This window comes from Octopus sinensis, linkage group LG8 (assembly GCF_006345805.1).
Source record: "Octopus sinensis linkage group LG8, ASM634580v1, whole genome shotgun sequence".
NCBI lineage: Eukaryota > Metazoa > Mollusca > Cephalopoda > Octopoda > Octopodidae > Octopus > Octopus sinensis.
This window is the reverse complement of record NC_043004.1, coordinates 5,311,784-5,329,580: the sequence shown is the minus strand read 5'-3', so window position 1 is coordinate 5,329,580 and position 17,797 is coordinate 5,311,784. Positions and strand designations below refer to the sequence as shown.

The 17,797-nt window shown below is 38.3% G+C and overlaps 1 protein-coding gene across 3 annotated transcripts in view; it reads right to left on the bottom strand.

Annotated features, from left to right (window-relative positions):
* LOC115214897 (alsin) overlaps positions 1 to 17,797 on the bottom strand; it is a 138,441-nt gene that overhangs the window by 89,026 nt on the left and 31,618 nt on the right. For 2 of the 3 annotated variants that reach the window (XM_036505222.1, XM_029783932.2), the window contains exon 1: positions 15,976 to 16,387. The exons of the other annotated variant lie outside the window; for it this stretch is intronic. In XM_036505222.1, the coding sequence (XP_036361115.1) occupies positions 15,976 to 16,154 (179 nt within the window). In that variant the 5' untranslated portion in view covers positions 16,155 to 16,387. Of the gene's footprint in view, positions 1 to 15,975; positions 16,388 to 17,797 lie in introns of those variants that run through there. 3 annotated transcript variants of the gene reach the window in all.

The window sequence follows — 17,797 nt, the reverse complement described above, 5'->3', positions numbered from 1 at the left end:
TTCAACTTTACAGTTAAAAGTCAATCTTTCTTTCCAGAGGACCTTCCCATTTGAACAAAGGCAACTGCATCAGACTTAGATAAATAAGACTGAAACAAATAAAAGAACAGTAGCCCAGTAATTACTTCTACATATGGAATGAGATGATTGGACAATTGGATGCAGCTGTTTGGACACAGACTGGACATCTGACCAGTTTTGGTGACTACATTTTGACACTGCACACACGTAGAAATATACAAAAGGAGAGAGATGGGAGTAAGAGAAGCGGGGGAGAAGAGACATCACCATCATCATCATCATCATCATCATTTAGCATGTTTTTCATGCCAGCATGGGTTGGAGACAGCATGGGTTGTGACACAAAAATAAAATAAGCAAGTAATTATCATATCATACCAAATATGGTTCATCACCACTCAGTCAAAAAGTGCAGTATAGCCCTCAACTAGGAGATGATTTGGTATAATCTTTTATCTTTTACTTGTTTCAGTCATTGTGTTGTGACCATGCTGGGGCATTGCTTAGAAGGGTTTTAGTCAAACAAATCAACTCGAGTACTTATTCTTTTCTTTTTCAATTGTTTCAGTCATTTCACTGCAGTCATGGTGGAGTACCACCTTTAGTCGAAACAAATCGACCCCAGGACTTATTCTTTGTAAGCCTAGTACTTATTCTAGTGGTCGCTTTTGCCAAACCACAAAGTTACAGGGATGTAAACACACCAACATCGGTTGTCAAGTGATGGTGGCGGGGGCAAATACAGACATCGCTTGACAACCAATGTTTGTGTGTTTACGTCACCGTAACTTAACAGTTCAGCAAAAGAAACCAATAGAATAAGTACTAAGCTTACAAAGAATAAGTCTTGGGGTTGATTTCTTCAACTAAGGCCGGTGCTCCAGTATGGCTGCAGTCAAATGACTGAAACAAATAAAAGAATAATAGCCCAGTAATTACTTCTGTATATGGAATGAGATGATTGGACAATTGGATGCAGCTGTTTGGACACGGACTGGACATCTGACCAGTTTTGGTGACTACATTTTGACACTGCACACACGCAGAAATATACAAAAGGAGAGAGATGGGAGTAAGAGAAGCGGGGGAGAAGAGACATCACCATCATCATCATCATTTAGCATGTTTTTCATGCCAGCATGGGTTGGACAGTTTGACAGGAGCTGGCAATTCAGAGAGCTACAACAGGCTCCAATTGTTTGTTTTGGCATGGTTTCCACAACTGGGGGCCTTTCCTAACAACAACCACTTTACAGAGAGTACTGGGTGTTTTTTTACATAGCACTAGCATAGGCACTATGATTTATTAATTGAACATAATGATATGAAAACTTTCCCCCTCTTAATATACATAATGAGTAATATGCTCATGTGCATAAACAGAGAGAGAGGAGGAGGAGGGAGAGAGAGAGAGAGAGAGAGAGAGAAAGACGTTAAAATGTCTGATGTCAAGTAAGTCGGTGCCAAATCAGCAATGCCAAAATGTCTCACATGCCTAAGGTGCTGAATCTGAGAAAAAGGTGGCAAGCTGGCAGAAATGTTAGCACACCGGGTGAAATGCTTAGCAGTATTTTGTCTGCCGTTATGTTCTGAGTTCAAATTACGCCGAAGTCGACTTTGCCTTTCATCCTTTCGGGATCGATAAATTAAGTACCAGTTACATACTGGGTCAATGTCATCGACTTAATCCCTTTATCTGTCCTTGATTGTCCCCTCTATGCTTAGCCCCTTGTGGCAATAAAGAAATAAGAAACATTAGCATGCCAAGTGAAATACTTAGCGGCATTTCGTCTGTATTTACGTTCTGAGTTCAAATTCCACTGAGGTCAACTTAGCCTTTCATCCTTTTGGGATCGATAAATTAAGTACCAGTTGCATACAGGGGTCAATCTAATTGACTGGCTCCCTTGTGCCTAGAGTAGAAAAGAATCTGGAAACCAGTGTTTATACTGATCAAACTTTAATACTTTTTTTTCTCCTGGTATTTACTCAGACCATTCCATCCTGCATCTGTATAGCACAAACCACTTTACTGCATTCTCATTCTCTAAGTCACAGACATGGTTGTGTAGTTAAAAATCTTGGGTCTTGGGTTCAAGCCCACTTTGTGGCATTTTGGGCAAGGGCCTTCTACTTTAGCCCCAGGCTGACAAAAGTCTTATGTATAGATTTGGAAGACAGCAACTGAAAGAAGCCAGTCATATACTCTGTGTGTGTGTGTGTGTGTGTGTGTGTGTGTGTGTGTGTGTGTGTGTGTGTGTGTGTATGTGTGCTCATATGTATATTTGTGTGTGACTTTGTTTAGACATCACATGATAGTTGTAAATGAGCATCACCATCACATAAGTGGGGTTGTTTGTTTCCAGTCTTCCATGAAAACCTGTCTTGCTATGGGGAAATATTATCTTACTTGACAATAGGAAGGGCATCCGACCATAGAAAACCTGCCTCAGCAAATTCTGTCTGACCCATGCAAGCATAGGAAAATCCGTGTTAAATGATGATGATGACGGTGACAATGATGTAGGAATAGCAGTAATTTCAGGAGGTCTCTAACGAGGAGAAAGAGATGCAAGTAAATGATGGGTTCTTAGGAGACATCAAAATCGATGGAGCAGATACCAAAAAACATAGGCTGACACAATAAGAACTGAGAGAAAGGTCTAATCCTGCTGTAATCTATAGAAAAGGTGTTAGACATAGAGGCTTGCTTGTCAATGATTTTGCCAATATCAAAGGCAGTGACTTTGTTTTCTCAATATATGTTTCATCATCCCCATGATGAAGATCATCATTGTTTCAAGGTCCATTTTTCCGTACTCGGATGCATTAAACAAAATTCATTGAGGCAGATTTTTCAAAAGCTGGATGCACTTCTTGTCTCTTATCTAAGACATACCTGCCACACGGAAAAGACATTCTTGAAACTCATATTGACAGACATTATCATCATCATAATTTAATGTTCATTTTTCCATGCTTGCACGGGTCAGATAGAAATTGTTGAGGTACATTTTCTACAGCTGGATACCCATCGCGTTGACAACCCTCACCTGTTTCCAAGCAACATAATAATTTCCCATGGTCAGACATGTTTTTTCATGGAAGACTAGAAATGAAGGACATTGCTTGCATGACAGTAATGCTAATTTAAACCATCACATAATGTCAAGAGAACGGTACACACACACACTGACACATGTATATAAGATGGGCTTCTTTCAGTTTCCATCTTCTAAATCCACTCACTATATAGTAGAAGACTCATGTCCAAGGTGCCACACATTCAGATTGAACCCAGCACCAGATGGTTGAGAAGCTTGATTCTCAACCAAACAGCCACACCTGTGCCTTATAACCCTATGATGGATCAGCATCCCGTTTAAAGGAGAATGTTATAATCTCAATCACTTATATGCTATGGAAATTGCATTTAGCCTTGGCTTTAATGTACTAAACCAGTGGCCCTTAAACTAACAGACCCCAACCCCCTTCTCTCCCCACCAGTCCTGCTCAAATCTTTATTGATGGCTGTGAGGCAAGATGCATGCTTCCCAACCACATGGTTCCAGGTTCAGTTCCACTGTGTGGCACCTAGGGCAAGTGTCTTCTACTATAGCCTCAGGAGTGGATTTGGTAGATGGAAACTGAAAGAAGCATGTCATGTGTGTGTGTATATATATATATATATATATATATATATATATTTATTTGTGTGTTTGTGTCTGTGATTGTCCCTTCACCATTGCTTGACAATCGATCTTGGTGTGTTTACATCCCCATAACATAGCAGTTCAGCAGACCGATAGAATGAGTACCAAGTTTACAAATAAGTCCAGGGATCAATTTCTTTGACTAAAAGGTGGTGTTTTAGCATGACCACAGTCAAAATGACTGAAACAAGTAAAAGTGTAAAGTGTAATAAGAAAACAAAACAGAGTTTCATCATCATCCTCATCATTTAACGTTCGCTTTCCATGCTGGCATGGGTTGGATGGTTTGACCAAGGCTGGCAAGCTGGAAGGCTGCGCCAGACTCCCATCTGATCTGGCATAGTTTCTACAGCCAGATGCCCTTCCTAATACCAACCACTCAGAGAGTGTAACAGAATAAGTACTAGGCTTACAAAGAATAAGTCCTGGGGTTGATTTGCTTGACTAAAGGTAGTACTCAAGCATGGCCACAGTCAAATGACTGAAGCAAGTAAAAGAGTAGTAGTATAGGGGCATCCGCTGTAACAGTGAGTCACTGCATTTACCATTTGTTGGTAATTCCCTACTCCTGGCGGATGGCACTGTTGCACCACTCAGGCGACAACCATCCAACCCATGGGTCTGTTTGGGTAGTCATTGATGGTGAGGGTTTTTATGAGTCAGAGTGCAAATCCTACCTCAACCTCATTTAATTGCCTTTTATGACATGCAGAGGAAACACTGGGTCTATTCTTTGACATGCTGATCCCCACACAGCACTAGAGCACAACACGCTACCTAGTCCAAGAAACGAACCCACACTCTAGCAATTGTGAGTAGAACACCCAAACAACTATTCTTTTATTCTTTTACTTGTTTCAGTCATTTGACTGTTGTCATGCTGGAGCACCGCCTTTTCGAACAAATCAACCCCAGGACTTATTTTTTGTTAGCCTAGTACTTATTCTATCGGTCACTTTGCCGAACTGCTAAATTATGGGGATGTAAACACACCAGCATGGTTGTCAAGTGATGTTGGAGGGACAAAGACACACACACACACACACACACACACACACATATATATATTTGACAGGTTTCTTTCAGTTTCCGTCTACCAAATCCACTCACAAAGCTTTGGTCAGTCCGAGGCTATTGTAGAAGACACTTGTCCAAGGTGCCACACAGTGGGACTGAACCTGGAACCATGTGGTTGGTAAGTAAGCTACTTACCACACAGCCACTCCTGTGCTTAGGCCACATATCTTCACACTGTTCTGAATTAATTACACATTATCTTGTTGTTTTGAGATTTTAAAATGATGTGACTGCTTATTTTTGGAATGACACTGAAGGGTAGGTATGAAAGGCTGGATCTGGCCTGTTTGAACACAGAACAGATTGAATATTTGGGGTAGATATGACCAGTTTATATACTAACAGGTTAAAGACCATCTAATTTTAACAAACATGGCAATATTTCCCCCTGGTTTTCATTCCTTTCGGGTGCCCCTCATGAAAAACACTGCATAAAACATTATACAAGACAAGGAAGAGACAATACTAAAAACAGCAGCTAAATCCCTCACAAAGCACGACCTACTGCATCAGATAAGGTAACATCAGAAAATGCTGTTTTAGGAATAATGAGTCTCTCTTTTATTCTATGATATGTTTCAGTCATTGGACTGTAGCCATGCTGGGGCACCACCTTGAAGGGCTTAATTGAACAAATCAACCACAGTACTGAATTTTTTTTTAAGTCTGGGACTTATTCTGTCAGTCTCTTTTGCTAAACTGCTTAGTTACAGACATGTAAACAAACCAACACAGTTGTCAAGAGGAGGTGGGAGAGACACAAGCACAAAGACACACATACATACATTCACACATAAACATACTTATACATGTACACACACACACACACACGAGCTACTACAGTTTCCATCTACCATATTCACTCACAAAGCATTGACTGAGCTGAAGCTATAGTTGAGACACTTGCCCAAGGTTCTACACAGTGGGACCGAACCTGAAACCACATGGCTGCAAAACAAGGTTCTTAACTACACAGCTATGCATGGCAAAAAAAACAAAACAAAAAAAAAACAAAGAAAAAAAAAGAAAAGAAAGATATGATCATAAATGTAAACCATTCATCATACATCCACTTGATGGGATTTGAGGTGAGTTGTCTCACCTGTCCATCACTTTCAGGTGTCTTAAAAGCAAGCACTTTGAGGTAGAAATCTCCATCACACCAATTCACAGCCTACTAGCAAACACACAACACATATACATTCAGTATGTGTGGTCGATAATGTTTATATATATATATATACATGATGGACTCTCCTGTTGAAGATGACATATAAGCATTTAGCTTTTGCCATACAGCCTACACAAACGATTTGTTTATTATGAACAAATGTTTGTGCTGCCTATTAGCTCACTCTCTCCATCAAATCAATGTTGTCTGGACAGGTGCACAGTGTACCAGGCATCAGGTGTCAAAGTGATCACAGAGCAACATGAGACGAAATGTTTTGGTCAAGAACACAATACACCACCCGGTCTAGGAATTGAAACCACAATCTAGGGATCATGAGTGCAACACACTAGTCCATGCCCTAACATAATATATATATATATACACACACACACAACACACACACACACACACATATACCAGCAGAGTGCAAGCTCCTGATAGTGCTTCCCGTGCTGAGCAGTCAAAAAACAGAGGCCAGAATAATATGACCACATTTTCCAAGGGTGAAAATGGATTTGCGCTGGGCCAAAACCCATACCCAGAGAAAATCTAAGTTAGAGAAACATCAATGACAATTCAAAATTAACAAGACCAGACAGAGGGAAATCTTCCCCTCAAGGAAACCAGGACCTAACCTGGCGCTCGCAAGTGAGGCAGACAAGAGAACACCCTAAAAATAACCGGAAGTGGGATACTGAAGCAGAACTGAAAAAACAGGGAGCCAACTGGAAGAAAATCAAAAATAACAACTCAGAGGAAAGAACAGTGGAGAAAAACTCATTGATGTCCAATGCACCATAGCAAGAGAAGGGCTTGAATAAGTGACTCTTTTTCTTTTGCATCAATTTCAAGCATTTCCTACTTTCTGATGCATTTATTAAATATATTAATAAAAGTAAACATAAATAGGAATAAAGTGAAATGTAAAAAACAGTAACGATGAAAATAGAGTATTGTATGTTTGAGGGTGAGAATAAGAGTACATTTAACCCTTTCATTACCAACCCAGCCGAAACTGGCTCTGGCTCTGAGTACAAATGTCTTGTTTTCATAAGTTCTGAATTAAAATCTTCCACCAAACCTTAGTCACAATTCATGTTCCTAACACTAGCTGAATCATAACTAAATTATTTTACTAAATTCTTTGTTATATTTAAAAGTAATTGAAAGAAAAACAGAGTATCTCAACAGAAATATGGTAACAAAAGGGTTAAAATATATTATAGAGAAACAATTCTTAACCCTTTTGTTACCAATCCCACTGAAAATGGCTCTGGCTCTGAGTACAAATGTTTTGTTTTCATAAATTTTGAATTAAAACCTTCCACCAAACCTTAGTCACAATTTATGTTACTAACACTAAGTTATTTTACTAAATTCTTTGTTATATTTAAAGTAATTGAAAGAAACACAGAGCATCTCAAAATGAATACAGTAACGAAAAGGTTACTGTATTTATTTGGCATTCAGATTTCTCTGTCAGATGTAATTATTATTTGTTCTCATTGCTTTAAACTAATCATACATTATTTCGTCGCTACAAGATTTTAATCACGTGATTTTTATCCTGTGCCAGTAACACATAAAAGACACTCATAAAAGTGGGAGTAACACATAAAAGACACCTAAGCACCACGAGGCTCCTCCAAAAGAAGTTCGCTCACAGACAACCCAATGCACCCAGGCCTGAAGTGGCCCTTCACTTCTTTAGCAACTTATCTAAAAAGACACAATTCCATACAAATTCTACATATTGATAAGTATCGGTCTTGTGGAACTTGTTGCACCAGACAAGTATGAGTTTGAAGGATGAGAGAGTGGAAACCATGGCACCTCTAATAATATTCATCGTGCAGCTTGTTCAGCAATCCAAGACACCAGCCCACTCGCATTTTCTTCATAAATCCTGTGGTGATAGAATAAGAGATGACAGGGACACATGGAAGATGCTACTGAAAGTTTACAGATTTGACCTTGCACTCATAGGTTGATGGCTGCTCTCCATAATCCTGCACTGTTCAGCTGTCTTGGTGAATCCTCAGGCATATGATAAGAGAGTCCACCACCGAGTAGACACTCAAGTCCAATAGCCTCAGTTCATCTAGCTACCAAGGGGAATGCTGTCAACAATAGACTGGTGACCTAGCCAGGGGAATATTCATCTCCCACTCATGTAATGTTAATGAATCTGAAGTTACAGCTAAATTAAATCTTGTTTAAATATGAGTTAGAGGAAGTGCAACCCTTTTTTTAAATATCTGAGAGGAAGAAGGACAGCCAATAGCCATGATCTCTGTGTGGTCTCTGAGATTGGTAAGAAAGAAAGTAAGAAAGAAAGAAAGAAGCCAAGACTCATGGGTGACTACAGGATGAAGCAATACATCAAGATATTGAGTTACCTTCACACTGGAGATGTGGCCCAAATGCTTACAGATTAGATCTTGCTAAGAGCACCAAAGTGATAAGCGGTATTAAACTAGACAATGAATAGAGTCTACATCTTTAATTACTTAGTGCTCTAAATTCAGTAAATGTATTTAATTAATGGCCAATCTATGTAAAATTTAATTAGAAATCATCACTATCATCATTAAGATCCACTTTGCTATGCTGGCATGGGTCAGACATAATTCATTAAGACACGTTTTCTATGGCTGCATGACTTTCCTGTCGCCAACTCTTACCAGTTCCCAATCAAAATAGTATTTCCCCATGGCAAGACATGTTTTCCACTGAAACCTGCAAATGAACAACCTTGCTCGTATGACAATGATGCTCATTTACAAAAGAGTACACACATACACACAAAATGACTTCCTTTCAGCTTCCGTTTACCAGATCTGTTCAAAGGCTTTGTTTGGCCAAGCTATAAGACAACTACCCATGGTTCCATGCAGTAGGACTGAACTTGGAACCATACAGTTGGAAAGCAAACTTCTTTACCACATAACCACACCTGCACCTATGAAAAAATTATAATTCACCACTATAAAGAGCATGAGTAATGCATAATTGAAATCTCTTTAATGAAATTTACTCTATCACACAAAAATTCTTTCAAGAACAAAATCAGCATTAAAATTTATATGAGTTTTATACAGCAGGAGAGATATCTTTAAAGTACTTACCACTGTATAAACTTGTCTTAGAAGTACATAAATTAAAAATGGAACCATGTAAACTTAGATAGATTCTGGCAGTGAATAAAAAGGAAAACAAATCAGCTTTGCACTTTAATGTTGAATGGCTGTCTTTGAGAAGAGAATCAAAAAGCAAAAATACTTGTGTCTTTAATTCATTTAAAAGTTTATGTTTGAAGAATAATCTCTCCTTTAATATGCGTTTTGCTAACAATATATGTGTGTTCTTAGCACTGTGCATAATAATAATAATAATAATAATAATAATAATAATAATAATAATAACAATAATAATCCTTTCTACTAAGGCACAAGGCCTGAAATCTGAGGGGAGGGAACTAGTCGATTACACCTACCCCAGTGTTTCACTAGCACTTAATTTATCAACCCCAAAAGGAAGAAAAGCAAAGTCGACCTCAGAAGAATTTGAACTCAGAATGTAAAGACAGACTAAATGCCTCTAAGCATTTTACTCGGCATGCTAATGATTCTGCCAGCTTGCAGCCTTAATAACGATAATAATAATCCTTTCTACTAAAGGCACAAGGCCTGAAATCTGAGGGAAGGGAACTAGTCGATTATATTGACCCCAGTATTTCACTGGTACTTAATTTATCAACCTCAAAAGGATGAAAGACAAAATTGACCTCAGTGGAATTTGAAATCAGAACGTAACAGTAGACCGAAATACTGCTAAGCATTTCACCCAGTGTGTTAATGATTCTGCCAGCTTGCCCCCTTAATAATAATAATATTTTATAAAGGTTGACGTAACTCTTCATGAAGACATTGAGAAGAACACGATACAATTGCAAGAGACTGCTTATCGGTTTGAACAATATTTTGATAACTTGTCAAAATGTAAAATGGAAACAACTGCAGAAACACAGAAATTCAAAAATATGAGGAAATCTTGTGTTCCTATTTTGATAGAGGGACATCATCAGTTTTCAATTTTGTAACTGGTAACAATCTATTGCAATTACATCACACTGTTCTTATTGTCTGATAATAATAATAATAATAATAATAATATAAACAACACTGTTATTGCCCTTTATTGCTTTTATTATTCATCTAAAATTTTTCATGAAAAATATGTCCAGCCATGGAGAAATATCAGCTTGCTAGAAAACAGGTAAGTATTTGCAACAGGAATGGAATCTGACCATAGAAAATTTACTTTAGCAAATTCCATCTGATCCATGCAAGCATGAAAAAGTGCATGTTAAAAATAGCAAAACAACTAAGTTCGTGAATGACAGTATGTTGTGCTATTAACAGGAAATTAGTTGTGGACTTAGTAGGCTTGGTTCCAAATTGCAATCTTGTCCATCAACAGTTTGGATTTGCACAAGTGGGATGGGTGGAAAAGATGAAATATATGCATGTATAAATATTGAAGTAAATGTGTGAACTTATATATATATATATATATGTATATATATATATATATATATATATATATATATATATATATATATATATATATATTTATGTATGTATGTATGTATTTAAATTAAAAACAAAAAGCTTTGAGTTTGATTGAAGAGCCCGTCAAACAAGAATGAACTCCTTACATTTAAGACGAAGGAAAGTATTGCATAAACATATATGTGATTTAGCTAACATAGCTATATATAGACTTCATTGTTTGTGATATTTATACCACCTTCGACAAACAGTTAAAAGATTGGTAGTAATAAGTAACTAGGTATTTGTGAAGGTGGACATTTCCAAGTTGTTGTGAATGGGTGTAACTGAAACAGGATTGTAGTATCCTGTCTTACTGGTTAGAAACGAAAACTGCCAGAGGAAACACTTTTCATTCAACCCATTTGTTGCTATAGTTACAGTTAGTTTTCATCATCATGATTGTTATCAAGGTCAACTTTACCTTTCATCATTTCGGAGTCAATAAATTAAGTACCAGTGAAACACTGGGGTCGATACAATTGACTAGCCACCTTCCCCAAAATTGTGCCTTGTGCCTATAGTAGAAAGGATTATTATTATTATTATTATTAAGGTGGCAAGCTGGCAGAACCGTTAGCACACTGGACGAAATGCTTAGCAGTATTTCGTCTGCTGCTACAGTGTGAGTTCAAATTCTGCCAAGGCCCACTTTGCCTTTCTTCCTTTTAGGGTCGACAAAATAAGTACCAGTCAAGTACTGGGGTCAATATAATCAACTACCCCCCTCCACCAAATTTCAGGCTTTGTGCCTATTGTAGAAAAGATTATTATCATTATTATTATTTAATTTCTGTGGAAAAATTTTAAATAATTTCAAGATAATAAAACAAGCTGAAACAGTGGGCAATATCTGGTGTTTGGTCAAGAGTAATAACCCTTCAGAATTGTGACTTTTATATATGCTGGACAAGTTGACAAGAAAACATCAACATGGTCACTTGTCTTGCTAGAAACAAAAGTCAATTCTCTCACTACAGTATCTTAAATAAGAAAATCATCATCATCATTGTTTAAAGTCCACTTTCCATGCTAGCATGGGTTGGACGGTTTGACTGAGGTCTGGCGAACCAGATGGCTGCACCAGGCTCCAATCTGATCTGGCAGAGTTTCTACAGCTGGATGCCCTTCCTAACACCAACCACTCCGAGAATGTAGTGGGTGCTTTTACATGCCACCGGCACGAGGGCCAGTCAGGCGGTACTGGCAACGACTACACTCAAATGGTGCTTTTTATGTGCCACCTACACAGGAGCCAGTCCAGCAGCACTGGCAATGACCTCGTTCGAATATTTTTTCATGTGCCACTAGCACAAGTGCCAGTAAGGTGACGTAGCTAACAATCATGCTCAAATGGTGCTTTTTACGTGCCACTGGCACGGACGCCAGCTTTTTGCTCTGGCAACAATCATGCTCATATGGTACTCTTAGCGCTCCACTAGCATGGGTGCCAGTCATTGAATTTGATTTTGATTTTGAAAATAATGTAGTCCAATAAAACTATGCTTTTTATGGAATGCTTTTTATCATAGGTTGGTCTGCTAAATCAGAACTGATTTGAAGGAAGTGTTAAACAACAACATATCCTGGCAGAAAGGAAACTTGCTGTGACCAGGAGTCCCAACTGCAAGTGTGAACAGGATTTATTTACCAGGAATGTGACAGAAGCAAATCCAAAGATGAAGAATTTAGCAACACAACTGTATCATCATTTAGCATCTGTTTTTCGTGCTGACATGGATAGGATGGTTTAGCAGGAACTGGCAAATCAAAATACTGCAGCAAGCTCTGCTAATGTCACATAATCTGAGCAAGATCATAGTCGATTACATCCAGACTGATGCTTTTATTTCATTAACACCAGAATGATGGAAAACAAAGGTCGCCTAAATGGAGTTTCAACTCAGACATAACTAAATTCTACAAGGCATGTTCTATCCACAGCTCTATAAATTCTACCATTCATATGCTAAATAAAATATAATCATATTAGGACAAGAAGTGTAGTTGGCAGAATAAACTACCAATATATGACTGGTACTTCATTTCTTTATTACCTCCAGAATTATGAAAGACAATAGACTGATAGTTTAGACTGAAAATTACATTTTCCATTAATATCTGTTGAGTATCATTTTAAGTTTTGCTGACAAAACTTTTTAGTTTAAAAAAAAATTTTAATGAAGACATTTAATAAATTTAAATAGTTGGAATAATAACGGTAGCCACTTTGGAGGAGGGATAAGTCGATTATATCAACCCCGAAAGGATGAATATCAAAGCTGACCTTGGTAGAATTTGAACTCAGAATGTAGTGACGGGCAAAATACTGCTAAGCATTTTGTCCAGCATGCTAACAATTCTGGCAGCTCAGCACCTTAATAATAATAATTCTTGCTTTTATTCTTTTACTTATTTCAGTAACTTGACTATGACCTAGCTGGAGCACCGCCTTTAGTCAAGCAAATCGACCCTGGGGCTTATTCTTTGTAAGCCTAGTACTTACCCTATCGGTTTCTTTTGCCAAACTGCTAAGTTATGGGGATGTAAACACACCAGCATCGCTTGTCAAGCAATGTTGGGGGGACAAACAGACACACAAACATATACACACCCATACATACATATATATATATATATATATATATATATATATATATATACACACACACACATATATGTGCTTCTTTCAGTTTCCATCTACCAAATCCACTCACAAGGCTTTGGTCAGCTTGAGGCTATAGCAGAAGACACTTGCCCAAGGTGCCATGGAATGGGACTGACCCAAAACCATGTGACTGGTAAGCAAGTTCCTTACCACACAGCCACTCTTGCGCCTGCATAATAATAATCATCATCATCGTCATCATTGTCGTTTAACGTCTGCTTTCCATGCTGGCATGGGTTAGGCGGTTTGACTGAGGGCTGGCAAGCCAGGAGGCTGTACCAGGCCCAAATCTGATCAGGCAATGTTTCTACAGCTGGATGCCCTTCCTAACACCAACTACTCCAAGAGTGTAGTGGTTGCTTTTTATGTGCCACCAGCATGAGGACCAGTCAGGCGGTACTGGCATCATAATAATGGTTAGTGCCGGTGCCTCATAAAGAGCACTCTTGCCAGCATGGAAAATGGACATTAAATGATGATGTTTCAAATTTTGGCCAGTGATTTTGTGGAGAGGGAGTAAGTTAATTACATGAACCTCAATAAGAGCACTCATGCCAGTGTCACGTAAAGTACTCATGCCAATGTCATTAAAAAGGCACCCATGCTGTTGCCACGTAAAAAGCACCCAGTACACTGTAAAGTGGTTGGCGTTAGGAAGGGCATCCAGCTGTAGAATCCATCCCAAAACAAGCTCTCTGGTTTGCCAGCTCCTGCCAAACCGTCTAACTCATCCCAGAACAGAAAACGCACGTTAAATGATGAGTTTTTCAAATTTTAGCCCAAAGCTAGTAATTTTGTGGGGAGGAGGTAAGTTAATTACGTGAACCCCAGTGCTCAATTGGTCCTTATTTTATCGAACCCGACAGGACGAAAGACAAAGTGGACCTTGGTGAAATTTGAACTTGGATTACAAAAAGCCGGAATGGTTGGAATAATAATAACGGTTTCAAATTTTGGCACAAGGCCAGCAATTTTGGGGGAGAGTGGGGTCAGTCGATTACACTGATCCCAGTGCTCAACCGGTACATATTTTATCGAATCCGAAAGGATGAAAGGCACAGTAGACCTCGACAGTATATGAACTCAGAACATATAGACGGACGAAATGCCGTTAAGTATTACATTTTGCCCAGGAGTAATAAGATATTCCTCTTCCCAACCGCTCCACCTTCAGGCAAAAATTAAGGTTTTTCTCAACGACATTTCTGTTTACACAAGCATAGCAACTATCTGTCAATGATTAGTGAATGCACACCCAGAGGAGTAATTTACTAAAAATACCAAGCCGTTGTGAAGTCGAGACCACAAGGATTGGTAATGTTACATAAGTGTGTGTATATGAATGTGTGAGAGAGCGAGGTGGGGGGGAGTGTGTGTTCGTTAAACCAGCTGATTGTTGGTCTTTCGCCGGGAGAAAGGGTGAATGAGAAAGAGGAAGTCTGATCTAATATGTACAAAACAAATAAAGATAAAAAATAAATAAATACAATTCAGTGTTGTCAACGACACAGAACTTAAACAACACTTAATATCTTCAAATTTCTTAAATGTATTTAATATCTCACGACAGTTATATCTAACTGTCTTTTTATTTATTTATTATTATTATTATTATTATATATTATATACAACACACATACTTACAAGTTGACGAATGTCTAAAATATGTATAAATATCTCGGTATAAAAGCAGAGCAGCAGTTTAACCACCCAGGTGGGAGTAGCATTGCTATGCTCTCGTTATAACAAAGGTATTTCACAAATTTTAACAATACGGCACATACAAACACACATTATAGTTTAACCCCAATTTGATCTTCGAGCCAACTGTTTTATAATATTATAATACCGTAATTTCAATTAACTACAGAAACAAAAGCAAAAACAATAACAGTTGTAATAAGAAAACTATTAGTCATGTGAACGAATATAAACTCTTGTTTTTTGTTGTTTGGCTCCAGTCATTACCATCCCGAATTATTTTACAGACATAATCTATCTTAGACTGCATAATCTAATGTGTCCGTCCTTACCTGAGACGGTAAGATGAAATCTGAAAGGACTTCTGGCTGCTATTTCAAGCAAGCCGAGCGACCACTTAGAGGCCTCCCTCTTTGTTAAGGCGTTGTTTACAGAAAGAAAAGAAAACAGATTTATTGTCCAAGTGAATTCAGTGTGTAACGGAGTAGACAAACATTTATTAACTTTTTAATGCATTCTTTTATGTCTATTGTCGCTAGTGTTGTTGACTCATTTCTTTTGAAGCGTTATTTAATTATTTCGTTAAAGAAAAGGTGGAGAGAAAAACGCGCGCGCGAGTTTATATATGTGTGTATGCGTGTATACATATATATGTGTGCGTGCGCTTTCTACTGTGAAGCTTCTCTAAGTTTTCTTACTACCCCCTCTCTCACTTTCTATATATATATGGCGATGATAAAACGATATTTTTATTTTGGTCGACTTTCACCTGTAAGTGCACAGGGTCTTCAGGTAGGTATGTATGCATATAAACGAAGTAGGAGCATCATGAAACAAGAATGTTGATAAAATAAATAAATAAACAAGTAAAAATTTTTAAATGCTTGCGAAAAAAATATGACTCCACAACAGAAAGGAATAGACTGATTTTCTCAGATAGGAGACGACTCAGGGAGAGGGCGGGGAGTGGGCAAAAATAAATACGAGAGAAAAGGGAGACTTACATACCAATTTGTTAAGATAGAACGGATTGTTGAGTTTCGAGAAGTAATCTTCCGGTAGTGACGAGGGAAGAGGCAAGTTATCCAGCTATGGGATTGTTGACAATAAGCAGTTACATGAAAGTGGTTATTAAACGGCGGAGTAGCAACGAAATAGGAACGTTTAGTATCAGCCACGTCCGACATGACTTTTGAATAGGGAAGGATTCCGTGTTGTCAATAGTTGGAAACCGATCCAACAGTCGATACTTTGTTCTCAGACATGCAGTAGTTTGGCTGTATACGTGTGTGCGCGTGATAGACAATGTTTTGGTCGTAAAATATTTGAAACTCGCACTAATCTGACACGTCCCATGCGCTGACACTCTTAACCGAGATAGTCAGCTGCTCTTGACGAGTTAGAACATATCAACTTGAGAGACCAACCGACCGACCTTCCGTCACACATATAAACTAAAGTCTCGACAATTCCTTACCACTGTGTCCGGTTGCATTTATTCAGTGAAGAAAAAACAGTTACGTTTTTTTTATTCATTATTTAACAATGAAGGAAAATAATATGAAATGTTATTTTAGACATTGAAGAAATTAAACTTTTCCAGTCTGTATCTTTTAATATAATATAGTTTAGAGACGTTACCAGCCACTGATATAAACAACTTCATATGTATTATATTATATCATATTATATGTTTGTGAGTAGAGTTTTGAAGTATCAGGGTAGAGAGAGGTCCGTCCCTTCAACGACTTGTCAATTCACCCTTCCTCATGGCACTCGAACTTATCTTTAATTTACGAATTTTAATTAACTCTTTCTCTCCCCTGACGTTGACAATGAAGTTTTCCGGTGTTGTAGTTGTATTTGAAGGCAAATAAGATGCAAATTTGCCCCCGCAAGATGTCTCAAAAAAAAAAAAAAAAAAGAAATCACTCAAAGTTGGCCCTCCAACTAAAATATTACATGCTTTAATGAACTAAAGATTATTTTCTTTCCCAAACGATGGGATCAAACTATACTTCAACTGCTACAACAAACTTTAATATAGTGATATCTCTTTGTAACCTCGACGAGTCCTAACAACAGACTAAGCTGTGTCTTAGTCGCTACGATGTAAAAATAAAATTATATTTCAAAATATACGAGAATTTATTACAAATCGCGCCAATTTTTTTAAAGTTGTTCCATTTATTAAATATATACATAAGAATAAGAAGAAAACAAAACAAAAACAAGGCGTAGGAGTGGCTGTGTGGTAAGTAGCTTGCATACCAACCACATGGTTCCAGGTTCAGTCCCACTGCGCGGCACCTTGGGCAAGTGTCTTCTACTATACCCTCGGGCCGACCAAAGTATTCTAAGTGGATTTGGTAGATGGAAACTGAAAGAAGCCCGTCGTATATATGTGTGTGTGTGTATATATGTATGCGTGTATATATGTTTCTGTGTTTGTCCCCCACAACATCGCTTGACAACCGATGCTGGGGTCAATTTGCTCGACTAAAGGCAGTGCTCCAGCATGGCCACTGTCACATGACTGAAACAAGTAAAAGCGTAAAAGAGTAATTCATCACTTTAGGTTGAAAATTTTGGGGCACTGGGAAATCTCTCTAATGACTATTGAGGCACGCTTGCAGCGTTGCCATGGGTGATGGCGAGGCTGGTGCGCTAGGCCAACCAAGCACCCTCACAAGCTTCACCAGTTACCTCTACTAGACGAGCTGCCAGTGAAGACAGGAATCTCGCAGTCAGTGGTCCAACCCCACCAAACCTCTCAAATGCTACAGGATGGAAAATGTAGTTGGCCGACAGATCGCAATACTTCAAAATA